Below are 16,593 nucleotides of genomic sequence, written 5' to 3'. Positions count from 1 at the left end.
TTTCGTATTACTTTCGAGTATTTGTGTTCAACAGCCGCATACATTTATTTACACCTACATAAATAAATTCATACATACTCTATAATATACATAATCCTTAACCTTATAATCTCACAAACACTGGCCGGAATTGAATACAAAACCCTTAACCCCTAAATAGTCCTAAAATATAATATTTCCATTGGTTGTAACCGTATCTTCTCACAGCACAGATTTCCAAAATTCCAATGAGGGCTATCGTTTTTATCCTAAAGGTTGGCACCACCGGCTATTGACATGACCCGACTCTACAGTGGCGCCATCCTGGTAAGAGCAAATGCGAAAGTGCTTCAGCGCTCACCAGTACCTCTAGTATGAACAACTTTCGTCTTCGAATCGTTTGCGTATTCGACCGATCAACTCAACCTTCAATTTAAACGATAACGTGACAATTTTGATTCTCAAAATGAGTTTAGTGCAACCATTTCTCATACTAAGTTCACTTTACGACACGTTCACAAGGGCGCTGTTGTAGTTTTCGTACTAAATCTTTTCGATGGGGATTCGAATACGCAAACGATTCGAATTCGAAAGTTTTTCGTGCTAGCCGTACAGTTGGCGCCTTTCTCTAGCTCTATAGTGGCGCCAACTGGTAAGCGCTAGAACGATAGTCTTTATTGATATGGGAAGCACAAATCCGCGGTTTGCTGAAGGGTAAATAGGCAAGTATCAAACAAATTCAGGGTCTGGTTCCTTCCAGTACCTTTGTATCTGTTGCAAGCTCTTGCCTTTCGTCTCTGGGACCCATAGTAGAGTGTACACAACTCCGAATAAAGTTACTGCAGCGAATGTGTAGAAAACTACGTATTCCCCGAATTGGTTCGCTACGGGTGTGTAGAATAGTACTGTCATGGAACTGCAGAAGAAAGAGAACGCCATGGAAGCGCCGGCCATGCGCGCACGCATCTGTAAGAGATAGAAAAAGATGAATAGGACATACATTTTTATTGCTTAATCGCCCATATTACAAGTACGGATGATATCGAAAATAACGTCTATTGCAATTAGATAAGAAGTCTGTAGTCTGTGTTAGTCTGTAAATAAGAGACCACAGCGTTTAGCTGACATCAAATCAAATCTTTACGGCTGTATTTGTACGAAACAGGCACGTTCGCTAAGGCTTTACTGGCAGAGAATGCCTTTTAATTTGGCATTAAATTCGCCTTTTACTCTGCTTTATGTGGCTATATTAATGTTTTTATAAATACTGAATGGTCTCTGTCACTTTCATTTATTAATTTCGATCTAAGTCATATAGAAGTTGGTCAGCTCAGACCAGATATCTTGAAGAAGTCATTTTACTAGCAATTAATCATCATTAAAGTGGAAACTTACCTGGAAAGTGAAGACCTCAGCCATGATGACCATAGGCACCGGGGCCAGCCCGGCTCCGTAGGCCAGGATGCATAGGCACACAGCCACCACGGGCAGCCAGGGGACCGATTTGGTGCTGACCAGGAAACCTGTCGCCAGGGTCGCCATGCAGATGGACACGACCAGGGAACTGCAGGCTAGCGGGTACTGTGTATATGGAATAAAATTAACAATAATGTTAACAGCATTGTTGTGTTCCAGCGGAGTTATAATAAGATAGCCACTTCCTCAGTGGTTATGGATTCCGGGTGAAGTCCACTTCCAGCTTTGGCCTGATAATCACTTTCCATCAGGTGAGAGCTTCCTATTTGTGGATAAATAAACTTGTAATGGCGACAATAGGCTCAACGGTATCAGTGTCGGACTGACGATTCGAGAGTCGGTAGCTACTTCTACACAAGGACATCTACTTAATACTATTACTCCTCTTTTTCCCAGCACTGCAACTCCTGTATAGCCTCCTGGCAGGATCTACAGCTTGGCCTCCAATGAAACCCAACCAGTAAGGGTTGATTGCCCTGTCCAGTTATGGTGTTGGAACCCGCAACGAATTTAATCAGAGAGGGTTTCAACAAAGTACTCCTTTCGAGTTACGAGTAAGACATAAAAAAACTCAAAAAGCATGCGTTTTAACTAAGTAAATACTTTCCTAAACTCTTCTCTTACCTTCCTCCCAAACTTCTCAATAGACATAGTGGTGAAGAAGGACCCAGCCAGCTGCAGCGAGCCCATGAACAGCGCCAGGGTGTTAGGGCTCCAGTCCGTGCCCGCGCGACGGAACACGTCTGCTGCGAAGTTCATGAGGGCGAAGCACCCGGATAGCGTCTGCATCGCCATGAGCGTGAGCGTCATGCGGAGCGCTGAGAAGGTCGCTTTGTCTTTTACTGTGGAAGAGAAGAAAACTCATCAATGTGGTCATTTGGTTTCCACTAGTTCAGCATTAGTACTTACTACCAAAAGCATTTGGCCGAGTGTTTCGAGCAGTGCGGAAAGAAGCACGACACTCTAATTTACAAATCTAAATGGAAGACTACTTGCAGTGTGATATTGCCGTCGCCGCGCCGCCCCTACACTGTTCATACGCACCGGCACCGAGTAAGCGCCGCCGCAAGACACAAATAGGTTAACATCAGGCGTCCCCAACTCGTTTGGCCAACGCGGCAACGTGCCAAATCCTCTACCTTCGGCCTGATCATCACTTACCATCAGGTGAGATACAGGCCAAGAGCTTCCTCGTTGTGAATAAAAAAAAACCTATTTCCCTTTTCTTTCATTCGCGGATTTTCAAAAGTTTCCACGTACGAACGTAATTTTTTATCATGACAATTCCGATCTGATCACTACCTAATTTCTGTAATATAAATAATTCGCATTTATCAATATTGTTATGGATGTGAAAGAACCGTCTATTCATTGAATTGCTGATCCAATCAGACATCTAATGTAATAACCAACTCATTGCTGATTAAAACGAGTTCCCGTAACGATCTTAATATTGCTGTTACCGTGGCATCATCGGGAATTCCGAACATCAAATTGCATGTGATGAAACCATTCCATAATTTATTGACCTACTGAACCATTATAAGTAGATAGCTCCTGACAGACATTTTTCAGTTTCTTTAACTTTTTTGTATAAGTAGATACCTACCTAGTCAAACATCTTATCCATCTATCTACAGCCTTTGGGGTTCCTCCAACCTTTCAACGACTTTTGTCCCTGGCCACTTGCATCCAGTTTATTCCAGCTCGTTGCCGGATATCCATCTTTTAGTCAAACATCACTCTATTTTAAGTATTGACAAATTAACGCGAAAACAATTACATAAAACTGAAAGAAAGTGATTTCATCATTATTTAATTACCCGTTTAATATTGAAGTTAATTGCGTCTTGTATACCTAATTAATGTATTTAATAAGATTTCTTACTTAATGTTTTTTTTTATAGCAGGTACGAGTAAATAAGTAGGTACTTAAGTAATAACTGTATTATTAATCATCATGCAAGCATTAAGTGAGTACCTACGAATATAGTCTAATCTAACATTGTTTAATTAGATTTTTATACTTATTTAACTAACGTATTTAGGTATCCTTTATATCTTATTTAATTTAAGTATCTATATTTACAATTTTTTGTGCTTCGTTTCATACTTATCTTATCTTATTGGGTTTTGCAAAATAAATCATTAGGTCTCCAGTCCTGGATAAATATTAAACATCGGAAGATCGTACTTACTTTGGAAGTACTTATTCTTCGAAGCGCACCCATTTTGAGGTGCTCCTAAACTATCTACTTTGTTGTGTTACTATTAAAAGATATCAACTTTGTTTACTAATATATGAATAAAAGAACCAGAGCAACATAACATTTAAGCACACCCATTTTGTGAAGCGCACCTAAGTACTTATAGAGATGGGTTTCCACCCGGGTAAAAACCCACATGAGGGTAAAAACCCAATAAAAACCCGTTTCATTCCACCCGTGGGTGTTTACACCGGGTGAAAACAAATAACTTTATAATTATTTCAATTGGTATCTTTTCTTTATTTTTATTGAATTTTTCTCATTTAAGTTTATTGATTAATAAGTTATAAGTCAAATTTAACACTAATATGCATTTATATCGTGGCCAAATCGTAAAATTTATCACGTTATGATGATGTGACCAATTATTTTATAAAATGGTGTTATTTCAAGAATCGTTGAAGCGATTTAGAAGAAATTTAGTAGGAACACAATAATTTGTGATCATGGCAAGGACATGGAGGGGGGGGGAGGGGGGGATTGCCAAAGATGCCAAACTCTCTCTTTGATGACATTACGGTATAAAGTTACAAATAACAACACCAACTACAAAGTACTTCTGCTTAAACATTTAAAATCGAACCGCCCTTCCGCCACTGTAACGCATTGTAACGTTTTTCAAGACCTCCTCTCCCCCCAGATTGCATTACGTAACACTAGAACACCCCCTTAGCAACAAATACCACTTCTCACTTTAAAAAAAACGCTATTTTTGTTTTCACCCACCAGAATGGGTGATAATGGGAAAAAACCGGGTTTTTACCCAAATCACCCAGTTTTAACCCAATCGGGTGAATTGGGTTTTTACCCACTACCCATCTCTAAGTACTTAGCGCTTTACAAAATGGGTGCGCTTCGAGGAGTACCCCCTGGTTTGTGGTGTTTCTACGCAGCTTACGTCCAGAACTGCCATTGGCTGAAAAGATTTTACGATTTTAAAATTACTTTTGGACGTACTTTACCAATACTCCGTAGAGTGACAGAAGGCGCCTCCTCGTACAATCGCTGCTCCTCCCGAAGTTTGGCTAGCTCTTCGTGCACGAGCTTACTCTTGCGGTTGACGCTGCGCAACCAGCTGATGGTCTTGGCGGCTTTCTGGGTGAAAAATGATTTTAAGAATACTAATTAAGAATAAGAATAAAAAAAGTCTTTATTCAGCACAATACATACGAGTAGGTACATGGCGGACAAAGCAATATCATAGAGGTAATGAACATAGATATCATAAAAATAAAAATATGCTGAACAGGTGCCAGTTAAGAAAAATTCGCGACATGATACAATTGTCAGAAAAAATATTTTATTTTAATATGCAATAGCATCTTAAGTTCGTTCGTTTCTGTCAAATTTTGTCTACTGTTGGACAAAGGCCTCCCCTCTTAAGTACCTACTTCTCGCGAGTTTCACCAGATCATCGGTGCTCCTAGTGAGGCTCTGTAAAGGTAATGTAAGTAGGGTCAACCAGGGTATTTGTAAACAGGGGTAATTGGTAACACTCGTCGTATTTCATGTTTATGCATGCAAAATATTAAGTTGCCTGTAATGAAAAGCAAGTATATCCTATGGTCTATGGCCGCAGCTATCAAAATTCAAAATGGTGTAAACAGAAAAGCAACTGTGTGTAATTGCAAAAACGCGGGACAAAAAAGTGATTTTTAGATTGTATAAACAAAAGGATGACTACATTTTGTCAAAAAAAAATTAAAGTAAGTAAACCGCTGTTGTATTGAACAATTAATAATGGGTTTATCTTTGCATTTTTTATGCTTTTGAACGCTCAAATTCAATCGCCACGCTACAAATTCATGTTTACAATTACCCATCAATAAATGATATTGGGTCAATTGTAAACAGCATCTGGGTTAATTGTAAATACATGGGGTAATTGGTAACGGTTAATATATATGCAAGGAAGGTGAAGGTGGGTAAAAGTAAACACTGTTACCCATTGGTAAAAAAATTACCGATTAGTAACACTGTTACTCAATGCCACATTTTTTCTTCCCTTTAAGTGACAGTTTCATTTAAAGGTGTAAAACGAATGACTACGATTCATAGACATCTTTTTATGGTGGATTATGTTGATGATGAAGAAATGGAGATACAAATTACATCCCTGAAATGTATGGACAGTTCCAACACATTGTAAACACTTAATGAGAATGACAAAAGTGATGTGCCATATGATGATGTTTTTGGATTGTAAGTGAACCTCGCATTATACATATTAAAAGGAGAAAGAATTTGAAAATCCAATTGACGTAATATTTGAACGGGCTTAAACACTGATTTAAAATTAATACATATTAAGAAATATGTAAAATTTGTCTTTTTTATTTCACAATAAATGTTTTGAAATTAATTTTAAATTGTTTCCATTTACCACATACATAATTAAATATAATAAGTCTAGCTTGTTTACAATTACCCCTAAGTTACTGCTTTGTTTCCAATTACCCAGATATTTTCTTTGCCAAATCGAAGGAGCAACACAAAGAGTTTTAAATTACCCCCTTGATAAGGAATTAGATTGATTTCTCTTTATTTAGATTTATATTAAGTGTCCATCAAAATTAAGTGAATATATGTATAAGCTGTATCTCTTACAGATACTGAATTACATGTTTCCAATTGCCCCAAAATACATAATTTGTAAAAATATTGATGGGTAATTGTAAACAGCGTTTTAGAGATCATATTTACTAGTCGATTTAATAAGTTAACCATATATATTAAATTATAGATTACACGCCTAACTAAAGTAATACATTTAATTTTATTATATTATTTGTAAATTAAAAAAAATATAACATAAAACTTAAATTAAGGTGCCATAAAAAATTAAGTGTTTACAATTACCCTGGTTGACCCTAAGTATAATGACTAACTTCCCATATTAATGTTAACACGGCCCACAACTTATGAAAACAACATTGGTGGCTAATTCTAAAATGGGTAGGCAACATTGTACTTATGATCATACATATGGAATGTTTGTAGAAAATTTACATGAGTTAAAGCAGTGCTATTACTCACTAAGTGCGTGATGATGCGACTCATACACGATAATACGAGATATGAAGGAATGTGTGATATCCCGATGAAGAAGTATACTTAATATGCATCTATCTTGGTAGCAAAAGTGCTCTCAGTAAACTTAGCAACCTAATTTCTAAAAATGGTTCAGTAATTTTACTTGAGAACCCAACATAATAATAAAATTCGGCGCATATCAGTTCCCAAAATAACTTTAAATCACGCAAACGAAATGTGCAATAAGGTCAACGTTTTATCTGTCTCATTAAACGATATGTTTTGTTCAACCTCTTCACTATACCTAAAACTCTGTATGATGGCAATTAAAAACCTACCTCATCCCTCCCAATCTTGAGCAGATAATTCGGTGACTCTGGCATAAAACAAAAGACGACTACATGCGTCGCCGCCAGAGCAAGATAAACCGCCTGATTCGCGGAGTACGACAGGAGCATGCCGATAGCATACACGAAGATGACTCCCATCTTGCAGACGGTCATAGTGAGAGACGCTAGGGCTCCCCGCCAGGCGTCTTCCGAGATCTCCTTGACGTAGACCGGGACGACCACGAAACAGCCTCCGGCGGCTAAACCGGCGATGATCCTGGCTGCTATTAGGGAGGGAACCGTCACTTTTGAAAGCTTGAGGATCCATGATATCTGCGAAGGAAAAAGTTAGTTGAGTAGGTACATTAGGGAATAGATTGATATACCTGTATTTATGTAGAGGTACTTTTTATTTTACTACAGTAGGAGTAGGCGTTCTTATATTAGCTATCGCTGGGAAGCATTCTTTTCCAGACAACTTGGGGATAAAAGGAAGACTGCTTAGAAAAGCTGAGTGGTTTGAATCGGTCATTTTTAAAAGAATTTTGAACTCGTACTTTACTGCTTACTAACTACAGAATCTATGAAGAAGCAATAGAATTCAAAGCGTTTCAAGATAATAAATGGACAGCCATTTTATAACTACTACATCAACTTACACAAGACAGCAAAGAGACAGCAATGACACAGATCTTCCTTCCGAACCTGTCGGAGCTGTAACTGAAGAAAGGTATGCCACAGATGGCCGCGAGAGGCAGTGCGGCCGCCATCCACGAGATGTCGCTGTCTCGGAGTGGCGCTCGCGCAGGCGTGTCGGCTGACTTGAGCAACGGGCCCATGGGCGAAAGCCAGCCAATTTGGATGCCGTAGGTGAAGGTCGGGATGGTGGCTGCAAGAGAGAAGGTAAAGTGGAAAATATGCTTTATGTAGAGCTAATTTTTCAGGGCATAGAGACAATGACACGTTCGCATGTATCTACGTTAGGTACTACACAACAGCAGAATATATCGTTCATTTCAGCCAAATGACGTCCACTGCTGGTCAAAGGCCCATCCTCAAGGATTTCCACAAAGAAAGACCGATCCTACACTGTCCGCATTCCGCGACCTTCACCAGATCGTCGGTCCTCTTAGTAGGAGAATGTAGCAGCTTTATAAAAATTTGGAAAATCAGTGGTAATGATGATTTCCGTGTCACAATAGTCTGCCCCTAAGCCAAGTCTAATAACACCAGGGTTTTCTTCTTAGTACGGTCCCACGGTGGAGGTATACCTACTTATTAAAGACTACAGTGTTCACTATTATTGACATTGGCGGCCAAATTCTTCTCGTCAGAGCAGTTTTAGGAGCGTGGGCATTTGTCCCTTTGTAACAATAGCAGGATTCGTTATTTTTGATAGATTTTTGATTTTTCTCCTGTTCCCTTCGTTAGCAAATGACGTTGTTTTACGGAAGAACATTGGAGTTTGAATAAGATTATTCAAACAATTGGCAAATTTTTATATGTGTAAAAATAAGAACAAGAAACCTGTATTGATAAGTTTATACTGGAAGGACTACAAGTCAAATGCTGTCGAGCTACTTCCTGTCTGATGACGACAGTTTGGTTAATTTGTATGCCGTTGTTGTTTGTGAGGACCGCGGCGAGAGTGCGTTTTGCACTCGATTTCGTTCGCTGTTCGCTGACAGTTATGAACACAGCCGATTTATCGTCACAACTCGTGAGTCGTGACAATGATTGAGTAGTTAAACGTAACGTTAAAAACGTTTTGGTGACTTTCATTCGCACGAAAAATGTTCATTTGTAGGTATTTTATTTACCGCTTTGTTCCAAGCAAGAAAGTTTCTGTCCCCGTCTCTACCAAAAACTCATAAGTAGTATTGCAGTCCTAATATTATCAATATTTCTTGTAAAACATAACCTTACCTACCCACTCAATAATAATGAGCATTAGGTCTACGTAAGTAAAGCTTTAAAGCTTTGGCACGGGCACGAAACGCTCTACCAAGAAAGAATCAGCGACAGCGACTCTATCATTTAAAAAATAGAATCAATATTCATTCATGCCATTCCCATGGTACTCGTAATACCAAGAGTATGTAGGTAGCTTATAAAAATCAACAAAGAAAGACGAAACTAGGCAGGTACACATCGCATATAAAAAATGTAAGTGACTTTCCACGTAGCGTTCTATGCACTGCGGCAACGTAAATTGAGGAATTGAAATGCAATTTAGTTAGTGACCCAGTTACCTCATTATTCTTTGGATAACTAGACCAATGTCTGGAGTGTCTGGACTATTTATGAACTAGTAAGTATATGTAGAGTTTTATTGAATGGAGAATTGAGCAATTCATTTCACAATGCTAATCAATTCATTACTTTTTTTCAGTTGTCAAAATACGATTTCACAACGCTAATCAATATTCAAATGTTTTTTCAGTTGTCAAAATACGATTCCTTTACAGTTTTTTTTAAACCTTTGTCGTCACTATCTTGTTTTCCAATTTCTTTTTGCCCGCTATTTACAAAGTTCAAATACTGGTTTTAAACGTATCTTTTTTGTTTCCCGTCCTATTTCAATATTTATTTTACATACTTAACTTCTAGGATTTAGCTATTCAAGTGTTTATGAAAAATGAAATTTATTAATCTTTAAATCGGGTTATCAAAAGTATTAAAAACGGGTGCGAATCGACCCCTTTAAGAACTAGTCATCATCATCATCATCATTTCAGCCACAGGACGTCCACTGCTGAACATAGGCCTCCCCCAATGACTTCCACATCGCACGGTTGGTAGCGGCCTGCATCCAGCGCCTTCCCGCTACCTTTATCAGGTCATCGGTCCACCTTGTGGGTGGACGTCCTACGCTGCGTTTTCCGGTACGTGGCCTCCATTCCAGAACCTTGCTACCTCATCGGCCGTCAGTTCTGCGTACTATGTGCCCAGCCCACTGCCACTTCAGCTTGCTGATCCGTCGGGCTATGTCAGCGACTTTAGTTCGTTTACGGATCTCCTCATTTCTGATTCGATCTCGTAAAGAAACACCGAGTATAGCCCTCTCCATAGCACGCTGTGCAACTTTGAGCTTCTGTATAAGGCCTATAGTGAGGGGCCACGTTTCCGAGCCATAAGTCATCACAGGTAACACACATTGGTTGTAGACTTTCGTCTTCAGGCACTGGGGTATTTTGGACGAAAAGATATTGCGTAGTTTCCCGAACGCTGCCCAGCCGAGTTGGATTCGACGATTGACCTCCTTCTCGAAATTGGACCTACCTAGCTGGATCGTTTGTCCGAGGTAGACATACTTGTCAAAAATCTCAAGAATCGAGCTCCCAACCGACACCGGGTAGGGCGCAACATGGACGTTCGACATAAGCTTCGTTTTGTCCATGTTCATCCGAAGGCCTACCTGTTGGGAAACTCGATTAAGGTCTTCGAGCATGGTGCCGAGGTCCTCCAGCGATTCTGCCATGACCACGATATCGTCGGCAAACCGAAGGTGAGTGATGTACTCACCGTTAACGTTTATGCCGTATCCTTTCCATTCCAGGAGTTTGAAAGCGTCTTCCAATGCCGCGGTGAAGAGTTTCGGAGATATAACATCTCTAAGAACTAGTAATCGCATAGTACTAGTTCAAAAAAGAGTCGATTCGCACGTGATTTTAATACGTTTAATACATCCGGGCCAAACGCCTACTAAAAAAAAATATTATTGAAAGGGCGACATTTCGCACGTTCGTGCGAAGAAAAATCTTGCGAAACTACTACTAACCCTTTAAATCACATTAACTACCTATCCAAATTGACAATTGATTTTAAAGCAAAATAAATCCAATTTTACCTACAGGGTTTTCTGAATACGAGTAACAGTGCATTCTTCTGACATTATTAGCTAGTTACATACTTACGAGTAGGTTTATGTTGTTTACTTCCATGGTTTAGTTTGCAAACGAATGAGGTCACAAACCTGGTGTCAGACCTTTTGAGTCAATATATGCATCTGACGTTATATTGTCGCTTATGTTATTGGTAGGTATTGTTGTCATAGTTCTTGCAATTGACGAAGGCGTGTGAGTTTTACATGTGTGGTGGCTCGCTACTGTTCGTTTTTAAGTTTTGATAGACATTAAGTACACTATCGTTATGTGAATGTATGTACCTACACTACACATACAGACACAAGTAAAGCTCACGCAAATTTTTTACCAGAAAGGGTCAATCAATCAATACTCACAAACTTCTCATTAAGTAGGTACTATTAGGAAATATTTTTTTTTTTTTTTTTTTTTTTTTTTTTTTTTCCCTCAAAATGTCAAATGTGAGTTTATCCATAGGATTGTGGTACTTTTTATATCTTGAGTGGTACTTGGCTTTTTCTTTTAGAGCCTGTATAAGAGGCTTGCTGAACCAGATGGGATACTTTGAGTCTCGTTGAGTCTTATAAGGGGTATGTTTATATACAATTGGCATAATGTTATCATATAATTTTTTCACCATTTCGTTAGTATCGCATACATTCTCGAGAATATTAGACCAGACCAATAAAGCTAATTCTTTATTGATCTCATCGTAGTTACAAGCAAAGAAGTTTAATTTTCTGATCCGTTTAGGTTTCAATGTTTTTCGATTAGGTATTGAGAGAGTAACAACTATGGGTGGGTGATGTGAATCTATCTTATCTACCAAGTGATCAACGGCTCCACACACTGACAAGCGCTCAGGTTGATTGCACCATACTAAATCCAGAATTCGCTCATTTTTGTTTGTAATTGAATTACACTGATATAGATTAACAAACGACATTGTATCGATTAAATTGTTGACATTTGTATTACATGAAGGTAATGAGGCCATATAATTATTTTGTAGATCATCGCTCACAGTCCACACAATATCGCCCATATTGAAGTCACCCAAAATTATTGTAGTGGATAACTGTGGTATATAGTTTTGAATAACTTGAGTTAAATTGTTAAATAAAATGTTTAAGTATTCCGGACTGGGTGGCGGAGGGATGTATAACGAACAAAAATATATATCAGTGACATTATCACATTTTAAGGAAATCCATAATTCTTCACAAGATGACTCCCACTTAGTTTTACGTATCGCTTTAAATTTTTTATGAACAGCAATCAGCACACCACCACCGTCTTTTTTTGATAAGTGTGAAGATGAGGTGCATCGGTCCCGTCTAAAAACGTCATAACGGTCATCGAAAAGTTCCCTATCAAACACGGTATTATTAAGCCAGGACTCAGTCAGCACTATAACGTCATAATCGGTACGTATAGCAGATAAATAAAAGTTTTCAGTTTTTGTTCTCAAGCCTCTAACATTTTGGTAATAAATTTTTAAATTGAATTTAAATATGATAACTCAAAAAATCATGCAAGTAGGTGTATTTATTGTTATTACAATTTATTACAATTATTTTAATGTTTTTAAAAATTCAATATTCTGCACTAGTACAGAAGCATGGTTACTGTCTTTACGAATAAAAATGCGTCCGCCTCGAATCCACACAAACTCATATTGCTTTTCTTTAGCGAATGCCCTAGCAGCGGCATGTAGTTGCTTATTTGAGGGTGACAAATGTTCCGTTACATATATAGGTCGCTTCTCGGAGGCGATTCCTAGGAGGCTGGTATTCAGCATGTTATTCTTGTTTTGTCTGTTGAAAACCTTAACTGCAGCCAACACCTGATCACGCGCACGAGTGCTCGAGAGTTTAACAATAATGTTTCTAGGGCGTTCCGACTCGGAATTTATCTTGGCAACACGGTGGTAGGACACGATGTCTGCGTTGGGTAGCTCACATGATGTGATTTTCAGGAGCTGTTGAAAGGTCGTAAGCAGATTTTCATTTTTGAATTCCGGTACACACTGTATCTCAATATTGCATTCTCTTGATTGCTGCTCAATTTGTGACAATTTAGCGTTTATGCTCGATACCTGGGATTGCAATGTCATATTATCCTTAAGCAACCTTGAAATCGAATCGATTATGCAGTTTCTCCATGTGGCGTCACTTAGGTTATAGGTACTTTGACAAAACTTGTTTTCTGCTTATTTCCACTTGCAAACGTTATGCGCACTTTATTTGGCGCAGTAGAAACGTGATGTTGGGATTTATACTTGCGAAGGACGAGTATTTTACTTAGTGTTTTGAACTTTTTCAGGAGCACAATGAAACAATACTTTTGACCGCAGCCATCTTTTTTATTAATGTTCATGGGGGTCATCCATAAAGTACGTAAAGAGGGGGGGAGGGGGTCGACAAAGTGTGACATGGTGTGACAAGGGGTGGGAGGGGTCCTAAGTTTTGTGACATCACATTTCGAAATCTAATATATCTAGAGGTACTAATCACGTAATTTGAAATATAAATTAAACTGAAAAATACCCCCACCACTTAAGCACAACTCCGTCGAAGTCGAAAACCTAGGAGAGTTTTAATGGGCAACCAATATGAAGCCATTAAATCAANTGAAATCGTGGTCACATTATCACTATTGAGTTTGGATTGAGTGTCGTGATGATCCGATAAAAACTGTATAGATTCAATTGCTCCATCCAGGTCAGCCCGCATGGATGAAAACCTGGCTCCAAGATCCAGTACCTCCTTCTGTAGGCTTGACAAGATAGCATTCGACTTGTCAAGGTTGGCCTGCTGACTCTCGAACTGTTTGTTCATATCACATCTCAGACTTCTTATCTCCGCCAAAATAGCATGCTGAGTTGCGTCATAATTCACTTGAGGAGACTGCTCCGGGGTAGAAATATTTTTCTTGTTGTTCCTTGTTTGAATACCAGTGGTGTTAGGCTTTAGCATGCCGCCCATATGACCAGGGCGCACAGGTGAGCTATCGTCGTTATTGCGTCTCGTAACGTTGCTGCAGGAAGGGCACTTCAATTTGGCTAGTTGTTTTGGGTCGATTTCAGAAACGCTGCCTTTATTAATACTCAGACACGCTAGGCAGAAAAATGAGGTGCAAGTGTTGCATTTTAAATGTTCGTTGTCGAGTAAACGACTATCACATCCAGCGCAATTCATGGTAGGTAATTTGTGCAAATCCAAACACACAAAAGTCTGCAAGAACGTCTTATTTGTTCGCTGAGTGAGTGCGATCGTCAACAAGCAAGCTTAAGCTCGCGGGAAAAAGGTCCTAAGCGCCGTGAGATCGACGTCGCTTACGCGTAGCAGCCAAACACTTCACTGTATAAAGTTAACGACGGTAACTTTCGGTATGATCGATATTGTTAATTGATTAAAAACCTTCAGGATATTGTTATTCACCTCTGTTAACACACATTTTGGACACAATATGCACTGGTTCACACTTTACAGTTAAAATCTTTAAGTAAACGTAAGATTTAACAGCTCAAAACTTAATTGTTTGTGTAAGCAAAATAATAAACGTTCCGTACCGCACGGTGGCAGGCGGCGAAAAAAATATTAGTAGGAAGTGGGAAGATAGAAGGCATTACATAAGTAGGTACTTATTTAACTATTTATATTGTTAATTATTGGTTTAAAATCCTACGATAAGCACTAATCGAGCTTGAAAACCCATAATCGATTTGGGAATTAAAATACCAAAAACCATGCACTTATACATTCTCTCTTAATGACTTGTCCAAATGCATTAAGCCATAGAGAAAGACCACCGGAATTTGAAATACAGGATGTCTGGATAATTCGTGATTGTTTGACAGTAACGTCGCTTTTAAGAGTGATTCTAACGAGTCTATATCGAAAACGAATATACTATGCTAGATGCTTCTATTAGGCAGAGTATTAAGATTCGGAACTGAAAATTTTTCTTTTCCTGAAATTCTTTATTATTAAATCAAATAAAAATCCATATAATTGCTTGATAAGCTTCTACTTACTCATATTGATTCTGTAATCTAGCGTTTAACACTGGTTTACGGTATTGAGTAGTAGTAAGTAGATTATTTACTATTAATGTGGAAATTGCGCGAAAATATTTGTAGTTACTTAACATGTCGATGTCCTGTAATACAAAAAACTTTACCCATCCTGCTACATTCACCTTAACTCAAGTGCGTTGAAGTAGAGTTCCGTTGTAATTAATTGATTAAATTATTATTGAGTTAAATATTTTATTCCATAACTTACAAAGAAGCGTAGTCATTACGAAATCGCGATAATAACATTAAAAAGATAATGTAGAGTTACCTTATTAGAGTAGAGGGAGTGTTAACGATGTTTATTTAATTTATTTTTTATTTTAACTACTTAAACTTACCTAACAATGCAGTTAAAATCTGTTTTCGGGCATTGCCTCTACTTTTTCGTGCCGAATCGTTCATTTTGAGCTCAAAAAGTAAATATTTATATTTCACAGAATTACTCCCGTATTACGAATACTTTATAAACACACTTTGAGGTTATATTTCACGTTGATTCTTACAACTCGATTTGAAATCCACAAATACACGTTCACATTATGTAATAACCGCTTTTACAAGTATTTTATGTCATGGTTCACAAGTTTTCCACTTTTCATTGATTATTGTTTTTACGAAACGCACCGTTCGAAACCACCGACTGAACTGACGAATGCGAGTTAGTAGAATGTGTTTGAATAACTTCATACTCTTCAAACAGTTACGTATACTGACAAGTTACATAGTAACTGATCCGAACACCACGCTCGTTTTTTGAGTCGTAACAATAGAGAGATAGAGTCGAAAATACGAAATCGTTTGGTTTCACTAACTGTAAAGTTAAGTTGGTCCAACAAATGCTGACCAAGGTCAATAGACGATGACTTTAAAAGATTTCATAAGAATTTCAACCTTAATGCGTGGTCTAATAATCAGATTGTTGATTAACGGAAAATACAACAATGTTGTTTGAAATCAAAGAATTCAGTTTCAGTTTTCCAACGGGAGTTTGTGTGGAATGGAAATGAAACGTACAATTCAAGAAATTGGTATTTTAAATGTGTTAAAATAAAAGTTTTTTTCAGAACAAGAACTTATGATGCAATAGTTTAGGCTGTTAATTTTTATTTTAAACTAGATTTCCGCCTGCGACTTCGCCTGAAGTTTTTCGATTTTTTCTCGCCGTAAATACCATCCTTGGACTTCAACGAACATTAAAAAAAAGAATTGGTAAAGAATTATTTATATCGATCGGTCTTAGTAGGTATATTATTAATTAAACCAATCATGTAAAGTTTTGTAATAGTTAATCGATGTTTGTACTTAAAAATGAAAACAAAAATTAGGTGAAGAAACCTAAATGTATGCAACATTGGCTCAAAGCATTAAATAATTTACATAAAAATAATTCGAATGGTTAACTACGTTTTTACGGTAGTTAACAGTTTTACATACAATGACTGAAAAGAAAAAAATATCTCAAAATTAATTTGCACGGGTTTTATCCATATTACTAAAATATTTCTGTGTAAGTCTAGAAGCGATGATTACATGGTCTGATATTCTCTTATAAGAAAAGTTAG

General features: G+C 37.9%; 2 protein-coding genes across 2 annotated transcripts; both read right to left on the bottom strand.

Moving 5' to 3' along the window:
- Positions 1-20: 20 nt before the first annotated feature.
- On the bottom strand, positions 21-15,684 carry LOC114364787 (facilitated trehalose transporter Tret1). Its single transcript, XM_028321089.1, has 7 exons — positions 15,370-15,684; positions 7,744-7,973; positions 7,094-7,417; positions 4,685-4,817; positions 2,080-2,297; positions 1,375-1,560; positions 21-945 (listed from the first exon to the last, which is right to left on the bottom strand). Exons 1-7 carry the CDS (start codon positions 15,431-15,433, stop codon positions 709-711), a joined length of 1,392 nt encoding a protein of 463 aa, XP_028176890.1. The 5' UTR covers positions 15,434-15,684; the 3' UTR covers positions 21-708.
- Positions 11,666-14,524, bottom strand: LOC114364788 (uncharacterized). The gene is made up of 2 exons (XM_028321090.1): positions 13,588-14,524; positions 11,666-13,088 (listed from the first exon to the last, which is right to left on the bottom strand). The coding sequence occupies exons 1-2, from the start codon at positions 14,148-14,150 to the stop codon at positions 12,524-12,526; spliced, it is 1,128 nt and encodes a 375-aa protein (XP_028176891.1). The 5' UTR covers positions 14,151-14,524; the 3' UTR covers positions 11,666-12,523.
- Positions 15,685-16,593: the final 909 nt, after the last annotated feature.

The sequence above is a fragment of the Ostrinia furnacalis genome, unplaced genomic scaffold, assembly GCF_004193835.3.
Source record: "Ostrinia furnacalis isolate ACB-3 unplaced genomic scaffold, ASM419383v2 OfSCF7469, whole genome shotgun sequence".
Classification (NCBI taxonomy): Eukaryota; Metazoa; Arthropoda; class Insecta; order Lepidoptera; family Crambidae; genus Ostrinia; species Ostrinia furnacalis.
Note: the sequence above shows the minus strand (reverse complement) of the source record. Positions and strands in the feature narration are given on the sequence as shown.